At 50.8% G+C, this 16,707-nt stretch overlaps 1 protein-coding gene across 2 annotated transcripts; it reads right to left on the bottom strand.

Annotated features, from left to right (window-relative positions):
- Positions 1-427: 427 nt before the first annotated feature.
- LOC104556759 (protein-arginine deiminase type-2) lies at positions 428-10,784 on the bottom strand. 2 transcript variants are annotated; one of them, XM_062012984.1, is made up of 16 exons: positions 10,693-10,784; positions 9,045-9,231; positions 8,902-8,971; positions 8,673-8,734; positions 8,473-8,590; positions 7,774-7,899; positions 7,274-7,452; positions 6,975-7,078; positions 6,709-6,820; positions 6,516-6,623; positions 4,150-4,301; positions 3,737-3,881; positions 2,274-2,382; positions 1,403-1,473; positions 1,100-1,228; positions 428-679 (listed from the first exon to the last, which is right to left on the bottom strand). In XM_062012984.1, exons 1-16 carry the CDS (start codon positions 10,782-10,784, stop codon positions 446-448), a joined length of 1,998 nt encoding a protein of 665 aa, XP_061868968.1. In that variant the 3' UTR covers positions 428-445. The 2 variants fall into 2 exon arrangements, with proteins under 2 accessions (XP_061868968.1, XP_061868967.1); XM_062012983.1 differs by having other exon boundaries at positions 1,403-1,488; positions 2,289-2,382.
- Between the last annotated feature and the right edge of the window lie 5,923 nt (positions 10,785-16,707).

Genomic DNA, 16,707 nt, shown 5'->3' with positions numbered 1-16,707 from the left:
CTGAGGGCGGCCATAGGGCGCAGCCTGAGGGGCGGGATTCTCCCGGCGGCCATCTTGGATGTGGAGGCTGCCAGAGCGCGGGCGCCATGTTGAGTGTGGCGGCGGTCTGTGGGACAGAGCGGGATGGCGGGCGCTAGGATGCTTGGATCTTCGCTTTTTCGGGGAAATCCGGCGACCAGCGTGTCCCTCCATTCATTCCCAGCCTCATTCTTTTCGCAGGGCGGGTGCCCAGACCCTCACGCTCACCCCACCACCATGACAGCTGCTGAGGGCTGAAGTATTGCCCCCCAACCCCAAGGGCTTCTTTTCCTTCCTCTCACAACTATCACCGTCTGTTATTTAATTTCCCACATCTTTCCTCACAGCAAATTTATTTATTAAGTGAATCGCAAGCAACACACACTGAAAAAAGCCATTTTGAGTGGAGAGGGAAAGAAGCCCCCACTTATGGCGTCACGTGCCACCATTTGAAGGCAAAGGGCCGTCGCTGGACGTTGGTGCCGCAGCGAACCTCGCCAAGGCTGTTGTGGTAGGAGGCCACGTCCTCGAGGAAGCGGCAGCGTAGGCCCAGCGGCTCCAGGAGGGAACGGGTCCGTTGCTCCAGGCAACATTCGCCCCCCACCACAGGACCGAAGGGTTTAGGGATGCCCAGGTCCTTGGCCAGGACGATCATGGTGACCTGTGGGGTGACAGCAAGGGGAGCTCAGCGGGCATCGGGACTGATGGAGCCAAAGGAGAGCTGCTGGCCACCCTCCTCCGTTAGCCTCACCCCAAAATGGAGCATCAACACCACTTTTGGAAGCCACCCTCCCCCAGGCCTCCACATCCATCATCATTTCCCCCCTTCTTATCACTAAAATGCAACCTACACCTTGAAATTTTACTGCCTTGAAGGTTTTTTGCCTCAAAATTAACCCCACCACAGGCAAAGTTATGGCAGACCTGGGCTTATCTGAGCCTGTCTGGAGATGCTTTGTGTTTCTAGGCAGCTGTAAATATCGTCCTGTTAGGGACTGTTTTTGGGACAAGTTTTGGGACTCATCTTGGCTAAATAAGCTATTTTTTTTGAGAAGATCTGAGGAGCAGGGACCCTCCTCACCATGTTGGGGAAGTACGGCATGGCTTTGCCCTGCTTGTCGAGCTTGAAGAGGGCTGGCAGGTCGACGATGTCTTCCTCTGTCAACCCCAGCTCCTTCTTCAGGACATCCCTGTTCCAGTCAATGCAGCGCTAGAGGAAGCAGAGAAGAGCAGGCCAAAGGCAGGGAACATGGGTGGGCACAGTCCCCAAAATCATCTCATGTGGGAGAAGAGCCAAAATACAACATCTCCCTTATGGGTTTGCATGGCTCCGGGGCAATTATTGCAAGAAATATCAATTTTTACCAGAAATATCAGTTATTACCTGGGCATATTGGTTCTGCTGCATCAGGATGTCGTTAGAAAGGACCTTGTTAATGGTGACTCGTTTTGTGTCTGTCCCTGAGTACCCTACAAATGCAAATCCCTGTCAAAATGAAGCAATGCTAGCAAGAAGCCTGGACTAAGATAGGGTACAAAGTCACCAAAATCTCCAGAATTTGGAGTTAAGGCTGATGGGACACCCAATTCTTAGTTTATTGGGAAGCTGAATGAGAAGAAAACCTCTGCCCGTTGGAAAAGACTACTGGGCAGGTCTTACCATTTGTCTTCTCACCCACAGGAATCATTAGTTGCTACATTTTCCCACTCAACTCCGTAAAACCAGAGCTGTCACCTCCACGGATGCCACTCTCCTTGTCTGGGGAAGGCCAGGTTCCAGGCAGGTGGTAGTGAGGACCCACAGAGGTATGGAGATCTACCCCCAAAACTGTTTAGAAACACAACTAAAAGATGCCCAAACTGGCAACCAATCTGTCATTGCTGCAGGGAGGGAAGGGCAAGGGAGAAAAACTCAGTGCTAATCTGGGGTGACGTGAGAGCCTTGGTTGTCCCATTCAGTGCTGGAGCTCAGCTGGCATTTACAGAGCTGCTCCATCCCACCAAGGAAACATCCCCTCTGTGCACAGGGCTTTATCCCTCCCATCCCACTTGCTTTCCCAAAATAGAGCTTGAGGAGGCTGGGTATGGTGGGCAGGCATCCCGCTTGCCAGCTCTGAAGGGCAACAGGGTGGGAAAATATCCCCCCACATCTCCCCAAGACCATCCCGTCCGTCAGGCGCTGCCGCCCTCGGGCCGACTGCTCTGCGGGGTGGCTCCGGCTGTCTCGTGCCATGTCAAAGCTCAGTCAAAGCCACCCACTGTCCCCTTGCCTTTGAACATGGTGGCTTCACCCTGGCCCTCCTTCTGCTTCTCCCGAAAGAGCTTGTAGCACGCTGCAGGGCTGGCCATCAGCATCCGAAATCGCTGTGGCGAAACAGGAGAGAGAGCAGTCACAGAAAGCAGCTGATCTGAAACTTCAGGGGCACCTCAGGGGCTTGTTTTTGCAAGGAACCTGAGCTTAAACACTTGAAATTAGGCAACTTTCCTGTTTACATAGTGCCTCTTTGAATGCAGCACTGAGGGGATGTATCCAAATGAGATGCAGTGATTTGTGCTGTTGGCAAACACCCACCAAACCACCCCCAAGGGGTTAAACTGCTGCTGGCTCCAGTCCTGCCCACCCCAGGTATATAAATCCCCAGGGGGGAGTTTGCTAGAGGTTTTGGGTGAGCTGAGATGGTGAGTGAGGGGTGCTGCTGCTGCTGCCTAGGTTGGAGGTTCTTTGATTTCTGGGCTGGCATTGCACTGTGTGTGTGTGGGGAGAATAGAATGAGTGAATAATCAGGCTCCATCTCCCTCAGAAGCAGCCAGAAATCGCTATGAAACTAATCCCATGGGAACTGTACATTTGTAGGGTCTGAGCCCCATGTGTCCCTGCCTTGCTTCCCTCCAGCTGAAAGGGACTCCTTGTTCTTTGGGGGCTGCTCACTGCCATCTTGTTGGCATCACTATTGGGGGTTTGGCACAGCTCTGGGGAGGGCAAGGGTGTTGTGTGGATGGTTTGGGGGGAGGTACGTGCATAAATACTGCTGTTCTGAATCATCCAAGTCATAAGATCACAGAGTGGTGGGGGTTGGAAGGGCCCTCCAGAGCTCATCCAGTCCAACCCCCTGCCAAAGCAGGTCCCACCTAGATCAGGTCACACAGGAACGTGTCCAGGTGGGTTTGGAAACCTCCCAAGAAGGAGCCTCCACACCCTCCCTGGGCAGCCTGGGCCAGGGCTCCCTCATCTCAACAGTCAAATAGATTCTCCTTGTGTTTAAATGGAACTCTGTGTTCCAGTTTCTTCCCATTACCCCTTCTCCTGTCACTGGATACAACAGAAAAAAAGCCCCAACCTCCTGGCACCCACCCTTTAGATCCCCAGGGGGGAAAGTCTTGTGTCAGAAGCAGTAAAAAGCACAACAGAGGAAAGAGCTGCCTTCTGAAAACATCTGGGTGATACTGAGCAGACACAAGCCCTGGACAGCCCATGTGAATCTTGAGATTTATTCTTGGACTACCTTTGCAAGCATCTTTTTTTGTTTTGCTTCTACATGTTGATTATTAGCTCAGCAAGTCCCTTTTTGTGTGCAGAGCCCTCATTTTGCAGCTGAGATAAGAACCCAAGCAGCTACTGCTCGGGACTGTCAAACAAATGAGCTTTGGGAGCTTCCCTACAGGTGTCCCAATGAGACTGATATCTCAGGAGAGAGAAGCCTTGGCACTTTGAGGGTACCTTTTTGTCAGAGGTGGGCACAAAAGTGACAAACTCATCGACGTGACCCACGGACAGCCAGTCAGAGTAGAGCTCCACAGGAGCCTGCACTTGCTGCGCGTAGAGGAAATCCCGCACCACCCTGGTCATTCTCCTCCCTGCAGATCTGGGGGCACAATAACCCCCAGAGAGGGAATAAGGGGAAGAAATATTTAAGCAGTGATAGGTACATACACAGAAATTGCTGCTGAGGTAAAGGAAAGGAAGGAGGGTGCCAATGTGAAGGCAGAGATTGGCTATATCTGCTTCAGAGGGTACCAGCTTTGCAGCTGGTCAGGGAATGGCTAAGGACCTTAATCTGATATTTTTAAAGTGACATCTAGAGGCAATTGTGGTTCCTCTGCTCCCAAAACTGTGTATTTCTCATCTCTTACGTGGGGAAGCTGCTGCCAATGAGGATCCTCCCCAGGGGATACTCCTTCCCTGCCACGGTCACCGGTGGGCTGACTTCCAGGTTACCACAGGAGTCGAGGCTGGTGATGGCTTCAAAGAGGGGCTCTCTGCTCACGTAGCCAAACTCAGGGCCCTGGGGAAAGAGAAATCACTGTGGGCTCTACCCTGAGTTCCCAGTGCCCCTCTGCCTTTGCTTCTACTCTTCTTGCTGGGCTCAGTCTTCCTCCAGTGGGTGAAAATACAAATAGTGGAGCTGCCCATGGATGGAGAGAGGCTAAAGGAAAGGCAGGAGGATAAAGGTCTCTGGGTTACCTGAACTCAGTAATAGGGCAGAGCTGGGGTACAGAGCCAGGAAGAGATCTCTGCTATCCCACAGCCAATGTTTAAGTGTCTGCATTAAGCTAATTAGATGCTGGGGCAGCCTTGAAGCAGAGTTTCTGGATGGCACTTGTCGAGCTGGATGAACTTCAGCCCCTGAGGGTTAATCCACCCCAGGCATAAGAGTCACCCAGAGGGCTATACTTCACTTCAATCCTGTTTAAGCCCTGATTTCCAGGACTTAATATATCTGGGATTTGAAGTGGCGTGCATGCAAAGGTAATTAACCCTCAGTCATGATGTGCCAGGGCTAAATGCCCAAGGCAGTGATTACAGTGCTAAAAGTGAGGCAAAAAATGACAGTGGTGGGCCAAAAATCTTGCCTTGATCCTGTCCTTGCTCTCTGGTTCAACTGCTTTAAATTCTGGTCACTTATTAGTGTTGGGTTTCCATCGGGGTGAACCAAATATAGAGGTCGTTAAAAAGGAGTGGGGAAACTTGAGGGTGCCTGGTTGTGGTCTAGAAATTGCCTTTTTTAAACTACTGCTTTTTTCAGTTGAGTGTATTTGGAGAAGCAGAGAGCTGCTGCAGCTTTCCTCAAAGCTGCCCCTGCATTTTTGGGGTGCAGGTCTGGAGGATGGCCAGGGATCAGATCCTTTCCTTGGGTGCCACGGGAGAGACTGAGCATGAGCCACCTGCTCTCAGCTTATTTCAGTTTAATAAATCATAGAGCTGAGACGGTTTCAACTGTCAAGGCACTGGTTCATCCCAGGTTTGCGGGTTGCATCCAAGTCCTATCAATTCCAGATTGATTTTGAGGGGCTAATTCCATCTCGTCTCGTTTTTCCCTGGTGTGGAGTCCCAGGGGCTTAGGGCTTGGCTGGAGTGAGAGGAGGACCCGTGCTTGTTGCTTTTGGCTAAATATTCCTATCTGCAAAATGAGATTGGAAAGATAGGAGTGAGGATTAGGGGGGGCTTCAAAGCAGAAATGGGGAGTATAATGTTTTAGCAGCTCCAAAGGCTGAAATTGCTTCTCTAAATATGAAGCTGAGCAGTTCCTAAAGAGGCCAGACAGGAGCTTGTTTGCGAAGGAGCGAATCCGTGTGCTATTCCCACCCTGCCCCGTCAACCCAGGACTGCATGTACTCATTCCAGGCATGAGAAGTGACGTGTTTCAGTGCTTTTGAAAGCACTTAAACCTTCCCTAAAGTGATTTGTAGAGAAAAAAAATACAAAAGGGATCAGTCCTCTTCTCCAGTTACTGTTGAAGAGATGAGGGCTGGGGCTGCTGCCAGGGCCTGGCTGGGTGTATGGGGCAGAGATTGGGTGGCTCCTTGGGGATGTCTTATCCTTTCTGCAAGATGGTATCTCAAAGGGATCATCTTTTATTCCCATGCTTGTCTTTGCTGGGATCTCCCAACACGGGTCACTGCTGTCCCTAGCAGCTTTCTTTGCGTGCCCTGCCCACGCCTGGCCCTTTGCCTTGGCAGAGGAGCCCCACAGGGATGTTTTTGGCAGCTGGCTGCATCTTGTTCTCTTCTGAGAAAGTAAATTGACCCCTGTTATGCTTTCCTTTCCTCTCCTGCTTGGGACCTGCTGCATATTTGCTGCTGTAGAGGAGGAAAGGAAAAACCAGCCCATTGCTGGGATAGTCAGGGTGAAGAAATCCACTCCTGTCCCAGAACTTGGCAGGAGTCTTTCATTCCTAGAGGCGTGGGCTCCTCCTTTCCCCTCTCATCCGACACCTTCTGGATAAAGGGTTTTCTAGATGGCTTGGATGTAGATTAGGCTCTGATCCTTGGTTTGAGGGCAGGGGCTGAGCTGTTGGTGTCCTCCCAGCTGTAAATGGACACGGTAGTGTCTCCATGCAGTTGCATGCAGAGGTGTTAATCTCTCATTTTCCAGGAAATTCACTGTAGGGCCTCCAAAGAGCCAAGTGCAAGTGGGATTTTAGGAAAGGTTAAACAGGTTAAGCAGAAAAGCCTTTTAGCTGTTCCTTGAGCAATAGAAGTGACTGTCCTGCTCTTACCAGCAGCTCCTTGATGGGGAATTGCTCCAGCTCTCCATTTTGAGGGGAGTCCAGCACCACTGGGAAGGTTTTCTGGGGAGCATGGGTGTAGCCAAACTCAATCTCATCCTAAAGAAAGGAGGAAAACCCACATTGCAGGGAGTACCTCAGCAGGGAGGGGAAAAGCTTTACCCCCTCTCTGGTGCCCCCCTACCTGCATCCAGCGATCCCCACGGTTGATGTAGCCGAAGCAAGCCTTTAGCTCACAGCCAGCCTTGTTCACCAGGTTTTTAATCTCCTTGATGAAGAGGTAGTTGTCCTTCATGCTGGGAAAGTGGATGGCAGGAGGGAAGGGGATGAAAAGCTGCTGGATATCCTCCACAGGCAGCTGCTTTTCCCTCAGCCCATCACCTCCCTATCCAGGGAAACTGTGGGGCTGATGCCTGTTTGGCTGGGAAAGCATCATCCCTTGGCCTTTACCTGCAGACAAAGACGTTCACAGGTGCCAAAGTATTGGGGGTCATGATCCATGGTGCTACCCTGAACACCACTGTGTCAGTGAAGACCGGTGAGTGGGGGATACCCTAGGGGAGGCAAGCAGAAATAGGACTTCCCACAACCTATTTATCACTATTCCTGCCCTAAATACCCTATCCCCACAGTCATTTTGGGGGGTACATTAATGAAGACCACTCTCCATTCAACCCCCATCCACTTCCTCCAAGTGCCTGGGGCTGTTTCAACCTCCCATCTACACCCTTTCCCCGGAGCCTCCAGACCTCAGCCAATGTCTCCAAGAGGCTGACATGGATAGAGACCAGCCCAGGGAAGGTGTCATCAGGAAAGCAAAGACCCTCAACGAAGAAGTCGAGCTCAGCAGCCCCACCAGTGTACTGCACACTGTGGTACAGCTTCCTGCGGCCCAGCACGTGGACGTAGCGCTGCCCGAAGAAGGGGTCTGCAAGAAGAGAAAGGGGAAGGTGGGCCATTGCCAACGTTTCAGTGGTGGTTTCAAGCCTGTTTTGCTTGTATGCAAGGAGGTACCACAATCCCTCTGTGCTGGAGCCTCTGCTTGTGAATCTCTAAAGCTTTTTTTTTCAATTGATTGAGGAAACAGAATATGGAGGAGGGATGCTGAGGACATGATTTGCTTCAGAAGTGCCATTTGGAGAGCATAGGGAGGACAAGGTCAGAGATGGGAAGAACAGAGCTTGCAGAGCTCTCAAAAGCCCCCAAAACGAGGAGGAAGGGGCAGAGGAGGAGGTGACAAAGGACTTACTCTGCACATAAAAGACCCCGACTTTGTCAGCATCTGAGACAGGGATATTAAGAACGATTTCATAGCCCCGGGGCAGGCGCTGTGGCCCTTCGGTCCTCAAGACCATCCGAGACATGTCCAGCAAATCTGGGGTGTAAACAAAGCAAATACCGAGTGACTCTGGCCTTTTGCATCTCCTCTTCCCTTGCTATCAGCAGTTGCAAGCTGGAAAAACAACCCAGGGTCCTGCTAGCAAACCTCCTAGCTTGTGCTTTGAAACACATACCTTTTCCCCCCTCCTCCCACAGCCCTGCCACAGCCCCACCCTGACGCCAAGAAGCTGATGGGCACCAGCTCTGTGTGGTTTTAGTTTTCCAGGAACAGGAGGGTGTTTTGCTGGCTGCCAGCTGCGTGCCTTGCCCCAGGCTCCTTTCACCAGTGTGAAGCATCCCTGGGCCAAGCGCTGCCGTCAGTGGCACCTCTGCTGTTTTGCTGGCTGGGTTTCATGCCCTTGCTCGACCGCAATTAATTCACAGGGCATTAAAAAAAAAATCATCATTAAATTCCCATGTGGGAAGCTTACTCAGCAGCTCAATGGAGAGCAGCTCATGGGCAGCTGGTTCCCAAGCAAAACTTCCTTTCCAAAAAGGTTGAAGAGGGGAAATAACAGAGCAGCTTTTGCTTTATATGAGTTTTTAAGGGAGGGGGAAGGTGTTTTACCTTCTTTGCTGAATACTCTTTCATCATTGCAGTCTGATGGTGGAGTGAAGGGGCTCTCCTTGTCACAGCTGACGAGCAGGATGGCCCCGTGTCCCTCAGGACCCCAGGTCCAGCTTGCCTAAAACACCCCACTAGGAGTTAGCCAACTCAGGCTCTTACAAGCCTGTGGCCTTTCTGTGCAGCACAAGAGGCTGAATTACCTTGTTGGGGTTGTTCTTTTCCACCACACCATCCCGATCAGCATCAACATCTAGAGAGATCCCTGGATGGACAGACCCCACCATCACCCCAGGGTATGACAAGGTTGTCTGGGTGCAAAACCCCCACCAGACCCAGCAAAATTGGGTCCATCTGTGCCCCTGCATCACAACTCCAAGGGACCAAGGGGATGAAAATGGATTGTTGCATTGCAGAAGCCTTCATACTCACCAATGCCAGTGAGGAAGACTCCAGCTTGGTTGATGGGCTGCCCTCCCTCAGCGTAAAAGCTGACAGTTACCTGCAAACCCCCAAAATCCCTAGTTGGGGAAGGATTCTCTCACTCCACGGACATCCCACACCCCACTTCTTACCTTGTTATCATTGACCTCAGTGCTGGCTCTGCTCATGCTGAATGTCAGGACCATCCCCTCATCCAGCGGCCACCGCGTCCCGCTGCCGGGGGCTGACCCCACGTCTGCCCGGCCCCGGCAGCTCACCTCCACGCTCACCCCCTCTGTGTGCTTCACACTGAAGGACACTGCCCCAGCCGGGGCCGCCCTGCCAAAAAACACTCCATTTTTAGACATTTGCACTGACAAATGCCTGGTTCTCAGTTGCTATTAATTTCACTGCCCAAAACACAGCCAGGACCAGCCAGGTTGACATTTCCACGCTCAGTTACTGGCCCCTTTCTACCTTTTCCTCCCTGCCTGGGAACCTTTGAAGTGTCTCTTTTTAAGGCAGAACATACTATTTTAGCAAAGTTATTCTATTTTGTAGCTATTGGTGCAGATTATGATCTATAATAATCACAGCCAAAGCACTCTGTGCTGCTGGAGTCGAGTTGGGGTTTACACTTCAATAGAGAAATGTGTATTTATTTTCCAGCTGAGGCAAACGTGGTATTTAACAGCTCATTGGGATGGTGTGGCAGCCCAGCTCAGAGACTTTACCATGGGAAACTAATTCTCAGGGTGATTTTATCCAACACCAAAGCAGCTAGTGTTGCACTGCTCCCAGTTCAATGTGCCCTTGCTTCTCCACAGCCACTCTGCACATCCCCTTTCCCCTCTCCTGGCTCCTTTTCCCTAATTTCCCCATCTTTCCAGGGTTATTATTTTTGGGCTTATGCAGTACCAGCCTCTTTTGAGCACACACACACTCCCAACACTCGAGATCTCACACTGTATCACCATTACAGCATTATTTCTTGGCTTTCTGAACGCTGACAGCCCCACCAAACCTGCACCAGCTGGGGTGAGGAAACCCAAGTCCTCGTTTGCTGCTGCCTGGGTGTTTCTTAAATTGTTAAAATCACATTTAATTATGCATGGTAAAACTGGTTTGGTTGCCTTGTTTCTGGGTTTTTGGGAATCCCACCGGGAGGAGATTTGGCCTGGAGAGATGCCAACTGACTTGTAACTGTGCTGCTTGGTTTGAATAGCAAAAGTGAGGTTTGCAAAAGCCAGAATTAACCATGAAATGAGCTTTTTAACTGATGTTGGGTTTTTTTTTTCCCTTTGGAATGATTATCTTCAAGTACAGCATTTGGTTTAGAGGAGCAGGGTTGGTGGTTTGGGGACTTGCATGCTTTCCCAGGACACTCCTTGGTCACTAGATCTTGTTTTTTCTCCCCTCTCCCAGCTGCATCCCCTCTTTTACAGTCCATCCTTTGGCTCCTGCTCATCCCTCTGCTCTCCAGCAGCTTTCCAAGGGCACAGTGGCTCTGTCGGCTGCAAATGGATGGAACCCATCTCAGACCCGGGGCAAGTACCATATCATGCAAATAGGAAGGGCTCAAAACTTCCCTGGGACTTGTGCAGATTTGCAAAGGCCAGGAGGAGGATTTTGCCCACAAATTGCATTAAATGACAATGTCAGGGCTGTGGGATTTGGGAGAGAGGAAGGAAAAACAAGGAGTGGGGAATTTGCAGAAGGATAAACAGGGTTTAGAGGCGAGAAGAAAGGTGGAGGTGCAGAGGTGGAGGAGGGAATGGGGTGTTGGGGCTTCCCACTCACCCGTAGACATCAGCAGAGATGCGGGTGCCCAGCACACACAGGGCCACGATGCGGTTCCCGTGCTGCAGCCGGAGCGTGCGGTCCCGCGGCATGTCCCCACGCGGCAGCCCCGGCGATGGGCACGCACACCCTTCCCCACCCGCTCTGCGTGGCACTGAGCACCCCCCCAGCAGCACCCAGCTTCTTCTCCTTCCTCCCTGGCACGCCTCCCTCCTCCTCCTCAACTGGCCCCAGAGCAAATCAAATGGCTTTTGGAGCTTGCAAAAATTTGGGGATGCCAACTTTGCAGCCGCCACCCCGGCGCGAAAGGAGAGGCCGGGTGGATTAGACCCTCTAAAGCCCCATGAAAATGATCTCTGAGGGGAGGGAAAGGGTGGAGAGGGAGGGTGACTGGCCCAAAGCCCAGCCAGCTCCCAGGCCTATGCCAGGAGCTCCCCCAGCTGTCTCCAACTCTCCAGCCCTCCAGCATCTCCCTGACCCCAAACTGGGACGAGCAGCCCAAGGCAGAGGAGATTTTGCAGCACTTTGGGTTTCTGCTGGTGTTTGCATCTGTGGGGTATCCACTCCTTTTGCTCTCTAGGGAAAAGCTCTGTCTGCTCTTGGGAGGGAAAAAATGCAATTTCCCAGCCCTTAGGCTGGAGGAGGTCTCCCTGTTTTTTTTCCCTGCCTGTTTTCAGAGGGCAGCTGTGGAGCCAGTTGCTGATGAGGGTAAAACAGAGACAATTTTGCCACTTGCTGCTCTGCACCGCAGCAGAGCACATCAGGAGCAATTGCTGCCCACACAGGCACTTACATTATTTATTAGCATCAAGCTAAATATTCATTTTAAAAACCAAACTTCAGCCCCAGATTTTGGAAGCCACAAGCAATTAGTGAGGAGCAGAAATGTTCAGGTTGATGTTCCCCTTTTTTAATATCCCTTTTGGGCTTTTCTTTTTTAGCTTTGTCTTCTCTCTGTGGCCAGGGCATAGGAAACAAGCTCAAATCCAGTTTCCCATCTGAATCCCGGTTTATTTTCCTGAGCAAATGTGAGCAAGGGCTTTGCATTGCTGAGCAAACTCCTGGGAGGAGGCAGTTTTGCCGCTTTTCTGCACATACCAAAACGAGGTTTGTGGCAAGGGGGGCAATATATGTTCTTCCCTAAGCATACAAGAAAATAACCCTCAGTTTAGACACTTTGACCCAGGAGCTGCCCCCACCAGCAACTGGAAAATGCTCCTCTTCCCGAGAAGCACCATGAGTTATCCATTTAACCCACTAGAAGTAGGAAATACTGGTGAAAGAGGAACCAATAAGAGAAATAAAAGGAAAAAAAAGGGGGGAAACAGAAAGAAACAAAACCAGCATCATCTTTACACAAGCAGACTCTCTCCTCCAGCTTATTTTACCTGTTTTTACCCCAAAACAGAGCCACTAGCCAGCATTTTGTGGGCTGGGGTGGCCTCACCTCCATCTCCTGGGACCTGTGGGGCTGGGGAAATAGAGGTGTAAACCCAACACTTTGGAAGCAAATGAGCAAAAAAAGCAGCTTCTCTTTTACCATTTTCACTTCCCAGTTCCTGGATTTAGTGTTTCAGTTGTCAGTGAGGAAAACATGACCTACTTAAATACTCCTTTTCCTCTAAACCCCCAACTCCAAATCCCTCCCATCTTACTCTCAAAGTCACTGCATCACTTGTGACTTATAAAATCAGGTGGAGTGTTTCTAGCTGATCACAGGGTTTGTTTTATACATCTATATGTAAATATAAATGTATTCCTATCCCAGTGGGCATGATGGTGCTGCCATGCAAAAGCCAGGCAGAAAGAAACCTGTGGACTTTGAGGAGCAAGTGTTACCTGCTAGCAAAGATGGGATTGAAACCCTGATGGCTCTGGGGATTTTTGAGTGGTCTTCGGATTTTTTAGGTGGCCCTGACTGCCCAAGGGCTGCAGCCAGGCTGGGGCTTATGTCCACCTCTCTGGGAGCTTGTAACAAAACAAAAAAACAGAGGAGAATGCCCCATTTGGGGGCAAAAACTGAGGATGGCTGCTGAATTTTGTGGGGAAAGAGCTGGCAGGGCCCATTTCCCCTCCACTCCACTGGTCCAGTCTTTGAGGCATTGCTGTGGGAGGAGGATGAGGTCTTTGCAAGTTTCCTGGGTTTTATTTGGAAAACAGGTGTGGACTTTGCAAACTGTGTGGGGTCTTTCAAAGCTCGTTGGGGTCTTTGCAAGCTTCCCAGAGGCATTGCAAGTCTTTGGCATTCTTTGCCAGCTATGTAGGGTCTTTGTAAAGTTCTTGAGAGTCTTTGCAAGGCTCTGGATATCTTTGTGAAGCTGCTGCAGCTGTGCCAGCAGTGAGGGAAACACTGAATCCTTCTTGCAGAGGCTTTGCAGGGGGGTTGCACTGGATGATCCTTCAAGATCCCTTCCAGCCCTTGAGATTCTGTAATTTGGGGAGGAAGGAGGTGGCAGAAACATCCTCTCTGTGCCTGTGTCCAGTGCTGGGGAAAAATGCAAGGACCTGCCTGTTGCCACCTTGGTGAAAACCTGGGTGAGTCCATCCACGAGCTGATGAATAAACCATGGTTTGTGCTGCAAGGATGAGATTTTTTCAGGAGGCAAAAGTGTGATTTGCTCTGCACTATCAAGTGAGAGATCAGCCACAGTAAGTCATCACAGGACATATATAGAGACATATATAAATACACACACGTAGATGTCTGGAGGCTCGTGGTTTCATGGCTAACAGTCAATCTGGTCAGAGGAGTTCTCTGTTGTTCCTTTTAAAAGTCAGATCTGCTAGATTAGGAGCTGTTCTGCATAAACTTCCACTCCACTGATGGATCTCTGGCTGCCCTAATTTCCAGGACCTGGGAACAGATCCCAGCGCTGGAGCTTTCAAACAACCCTGGTGAGCTGACTCCTGAGGGTTTCCACGTGCTCATCTCCCAGCATCTCCCCATGGAGGACCGAGCTGGTGAGTGCGAGGGGGCTTTAAGTTCTGTGGGTGCTTGGTGAGGAGTTTTGAGGTGGTTTTGTGGCTCCTTTCCTGCAGGCATGTGCCTTATTGCAAAGAGTAGGAGGGCAATGTTCTCCCTATGGAATCCTTTCGAGCTGACCTTTCACGTTTAGGAGGTGTAAACAGGTGCCTGTCCCAATCGACCCATGAGGGCCTGTTCCTGCCCTCGCTGGCTTTATTTTGGAAGAGGCAGGCAGCTTCCAGGAGTCAAAACCAACCCACTGGCAAGGATGAAGGAGCTTGGGCAAGGCTGAGCCCACCCATGGCTTTATTGCTGTCCCTGGGAGAGGCATCCAGCATGCCTCAATGAGGGAGATATTTACAGGGCTGAAAATTTAGTGCAAAGCTGGGGGAGAGAGTGGGCAGGGTGAGCAGGGGTTTGGGCACAGCTGCAGCCCCAGGGGATAAAGCAGTTCTATGGGGTGATTTGCTCTTGGATTGTCTGGGTATGAAGTCTCCCAGAGGGCAGACACTTTAATTTTGAAGGGAGAAGAAAGGATGGGGAAGGTGTTTGCAAAGCCAGTTCTGACGAGTCTTGGCCATGGAGGTTTGTAAACCTCTCTTAGGTTTTAGTGGCTTTAAAAGGACTATTTGCTGGTCCAAACCAGCCTCCTGCCCTTCTTCCCTGGCTCCCAACTGGGATGGGGAATGCAGGTTCCCAGGAGGGGACTTGGTGCCTGCCTGGGATCTTCCTGCCCTGCTGTTACAGCTATGTGCCTGAAGAAAATGAACCCTGATGCAAACCCAAGCGGGACTTGATAACTGGTTCGATGCCTTGCTCTCTTGCAACTAATTAGACTGACATGGCTCTTAAAAATTCCTGCCTGCAATTACACATGCAGAGTAATAAATAAGGTGTAATTATCAGCTTAGAGACATTATCAAACTTTCCTTGACAGAGTGGTGGTGCAGGATGTATGAGAACAAACACCCTGAGGGGGTCTGGGCTGTTAGTGGGGTTCCTGGGGGAGCACTTGGAGGGTTGGATCTTGCTTCATCATGGCTAGAAAGTGAAAGAAATTGGAGAAAATGATGAAATGAGCCCCAAATCCCAAGGCTGACCAAGCTCATTCAGTCTGGAGAGGTGGGATCTCATCCGTTGCATACCAGGGATCTTAATAACAGCTTCTCAGGACAAGGTATTATTAGGAAGAAACACTCAGCTCTGAATGGGACAGATGACTAAAAATCATCATTCTCCCTGTGCACGGACATGTCAGTGCTAATAGCACCTAATAGGTGGAGGAGGAAGAAGAGGTGAATGTAGGTACCACCCAACAAAGACGAGGTGTTTTGGGTTTGGGTGAGCATCTGCAGTGACCGTGGCGGTTCAAAATGTGCCGTGACTAAACCTGATGGAAGAAAAACCCTCCCAAACTGAAGATAAGGTTTCACCACTGTGTCTCCATCCTTTCTGGATGGGTGTGATCCCAGGTGGATTTGGAGAAGCACATGCTCCCAAACCCTCTGCTGAAGCCCTTATGCTTGTTGGGAGCTTGAAACCACCACTATCCTCCACCTCCCTCCAGATTACAGACCATACCAGCCTGACCCTGTGGGGATTAAGGTGTGTTCCCTGTCCGGTACAGGGCTCAAACCAGCTGAGCAGGATAGGATGCTAAAATCACAGCAGGCAGCAAGCTCAGCACCGTGCCCAGTCCAAACCAGTGTGACCAGCAGCCACGAGTGGGATATCCAACTTGCAGCTCCCTTCAGTAGAGACGCTGCCGTGGCCAGGCTCTTCCTTGGAGGATGCAGCAAGCTCCTTGCCCCCCTGTGACATCTCTTCTTTACCCCAGCTTGAAGGGTTTTAGGGATGTGGGAGGGCTGGAGAACCAACAAAATTCACAAGGCTGTGAGCATCAGCAGTTTGGCTGCTGAGTTTCGAGAAATGGGATTTTATCTCAAATCTGCAGCAAGGCGAGGTGCAGGAGTGCCTGGAAGTGCCGCTAGCGTTCCCCGTTTGAGCATCCTGGCCACCCTGGCAGGCTCCCACGATCTCATTAAAGCCGTGCTCCTGTACGAGACACAGTGCTGCTGGCTTTTTTTTTCTGTTGCAATTAGAAGTCGGAAGGAGGCCTTTAATGTAGACTGGCTGGGAGATGTTTAAAGCTGCTGGTTTGATCTTGCAGGGGAAGGTGAGTGTGGATTGCTGCTCCTGGGGCTGAGGACGTGCAGCTCACTGCAATAGTGGGGACTGTTCCTTCCTGAGCTTGCTTTGACCTTTGTAGATTGCAAAGGGGTCCTGCGCCTCGCAAAGCCAGACGTCTGCTGGCTCCAGCTCTCTCCTGCCTATTACATCATGATCACATCACTTTACATCCCCCTTGCTACGAGGATGAACCTTGTGGCAACGGGGCCATTGGTGCTCTCTCCATCCCCTGTACTGCCTTTTTGCTTCCTCTTAGCCACCACCTCCATCCCCAAGCTTGGCAGGGACCTGCCTGGCTTCAGCAGGATTAATCTCACTGAGTTTCCCTCTTTGCAGGCAGGTGAAGCTCCCTGGGATGGCCCAGACAGACATCTTTCAGCACCAGGATGTTTCCCCTGGGAGCTTTGCATGCCCCAAAACAAACCCAATTCCCCTGAAACGCAAAGTCCAAGCGAAACACCGAGAACTTTTAATTTCCACCGAAAGCCTCTTGTTGTTTTGTTGTTGTTTGTTTGTTTTTCCCCTTCCCTGCCTGCCAAATAACCAGTTTTCCCTGCACTCGTTTCTGCCTGTCGCACTCCTCGGGAGTTGTTATGATGGGAAAGACTGACCTGAACAAACATTTCGTTAGGCTTTATTCAGGTATTGCCCTAATGGGGTAGCTGAGGCCGTGAGTCGCCTGGGGAGAGGCCAGATGGAAAATTTGGGTTGTTTTAAAGAAAACGCTTTATTTTAATGATACCATGTATTGTAATAACAATGTTGCACAGCAGGAGTTGAAATGTTTAATGCATTAAGCTTTGGAGTCCTTCTGTGGAGCTGTAAGGCAAGAAAAAGGTGAGAATAAGCCCAGAAAGAGT

This window comes from Colius striatus, chromosome 21, assembly GCF_028858725.1.
Source record: "Colius striatus isolate bColStr4 chromosome 21, bColStr4.1.hap1, whole genome shotgun sequence".
Lineage (NCBI taxonomy): Eukaryota > Metazoa > Chordata > Aves > Coliiformes > Coliidae > Colius > Colius striatus.
Note: the sequence above shows the minus strand (reverse complement) of the source record. Positions and strands in the feature narration are given on the sequence as shown.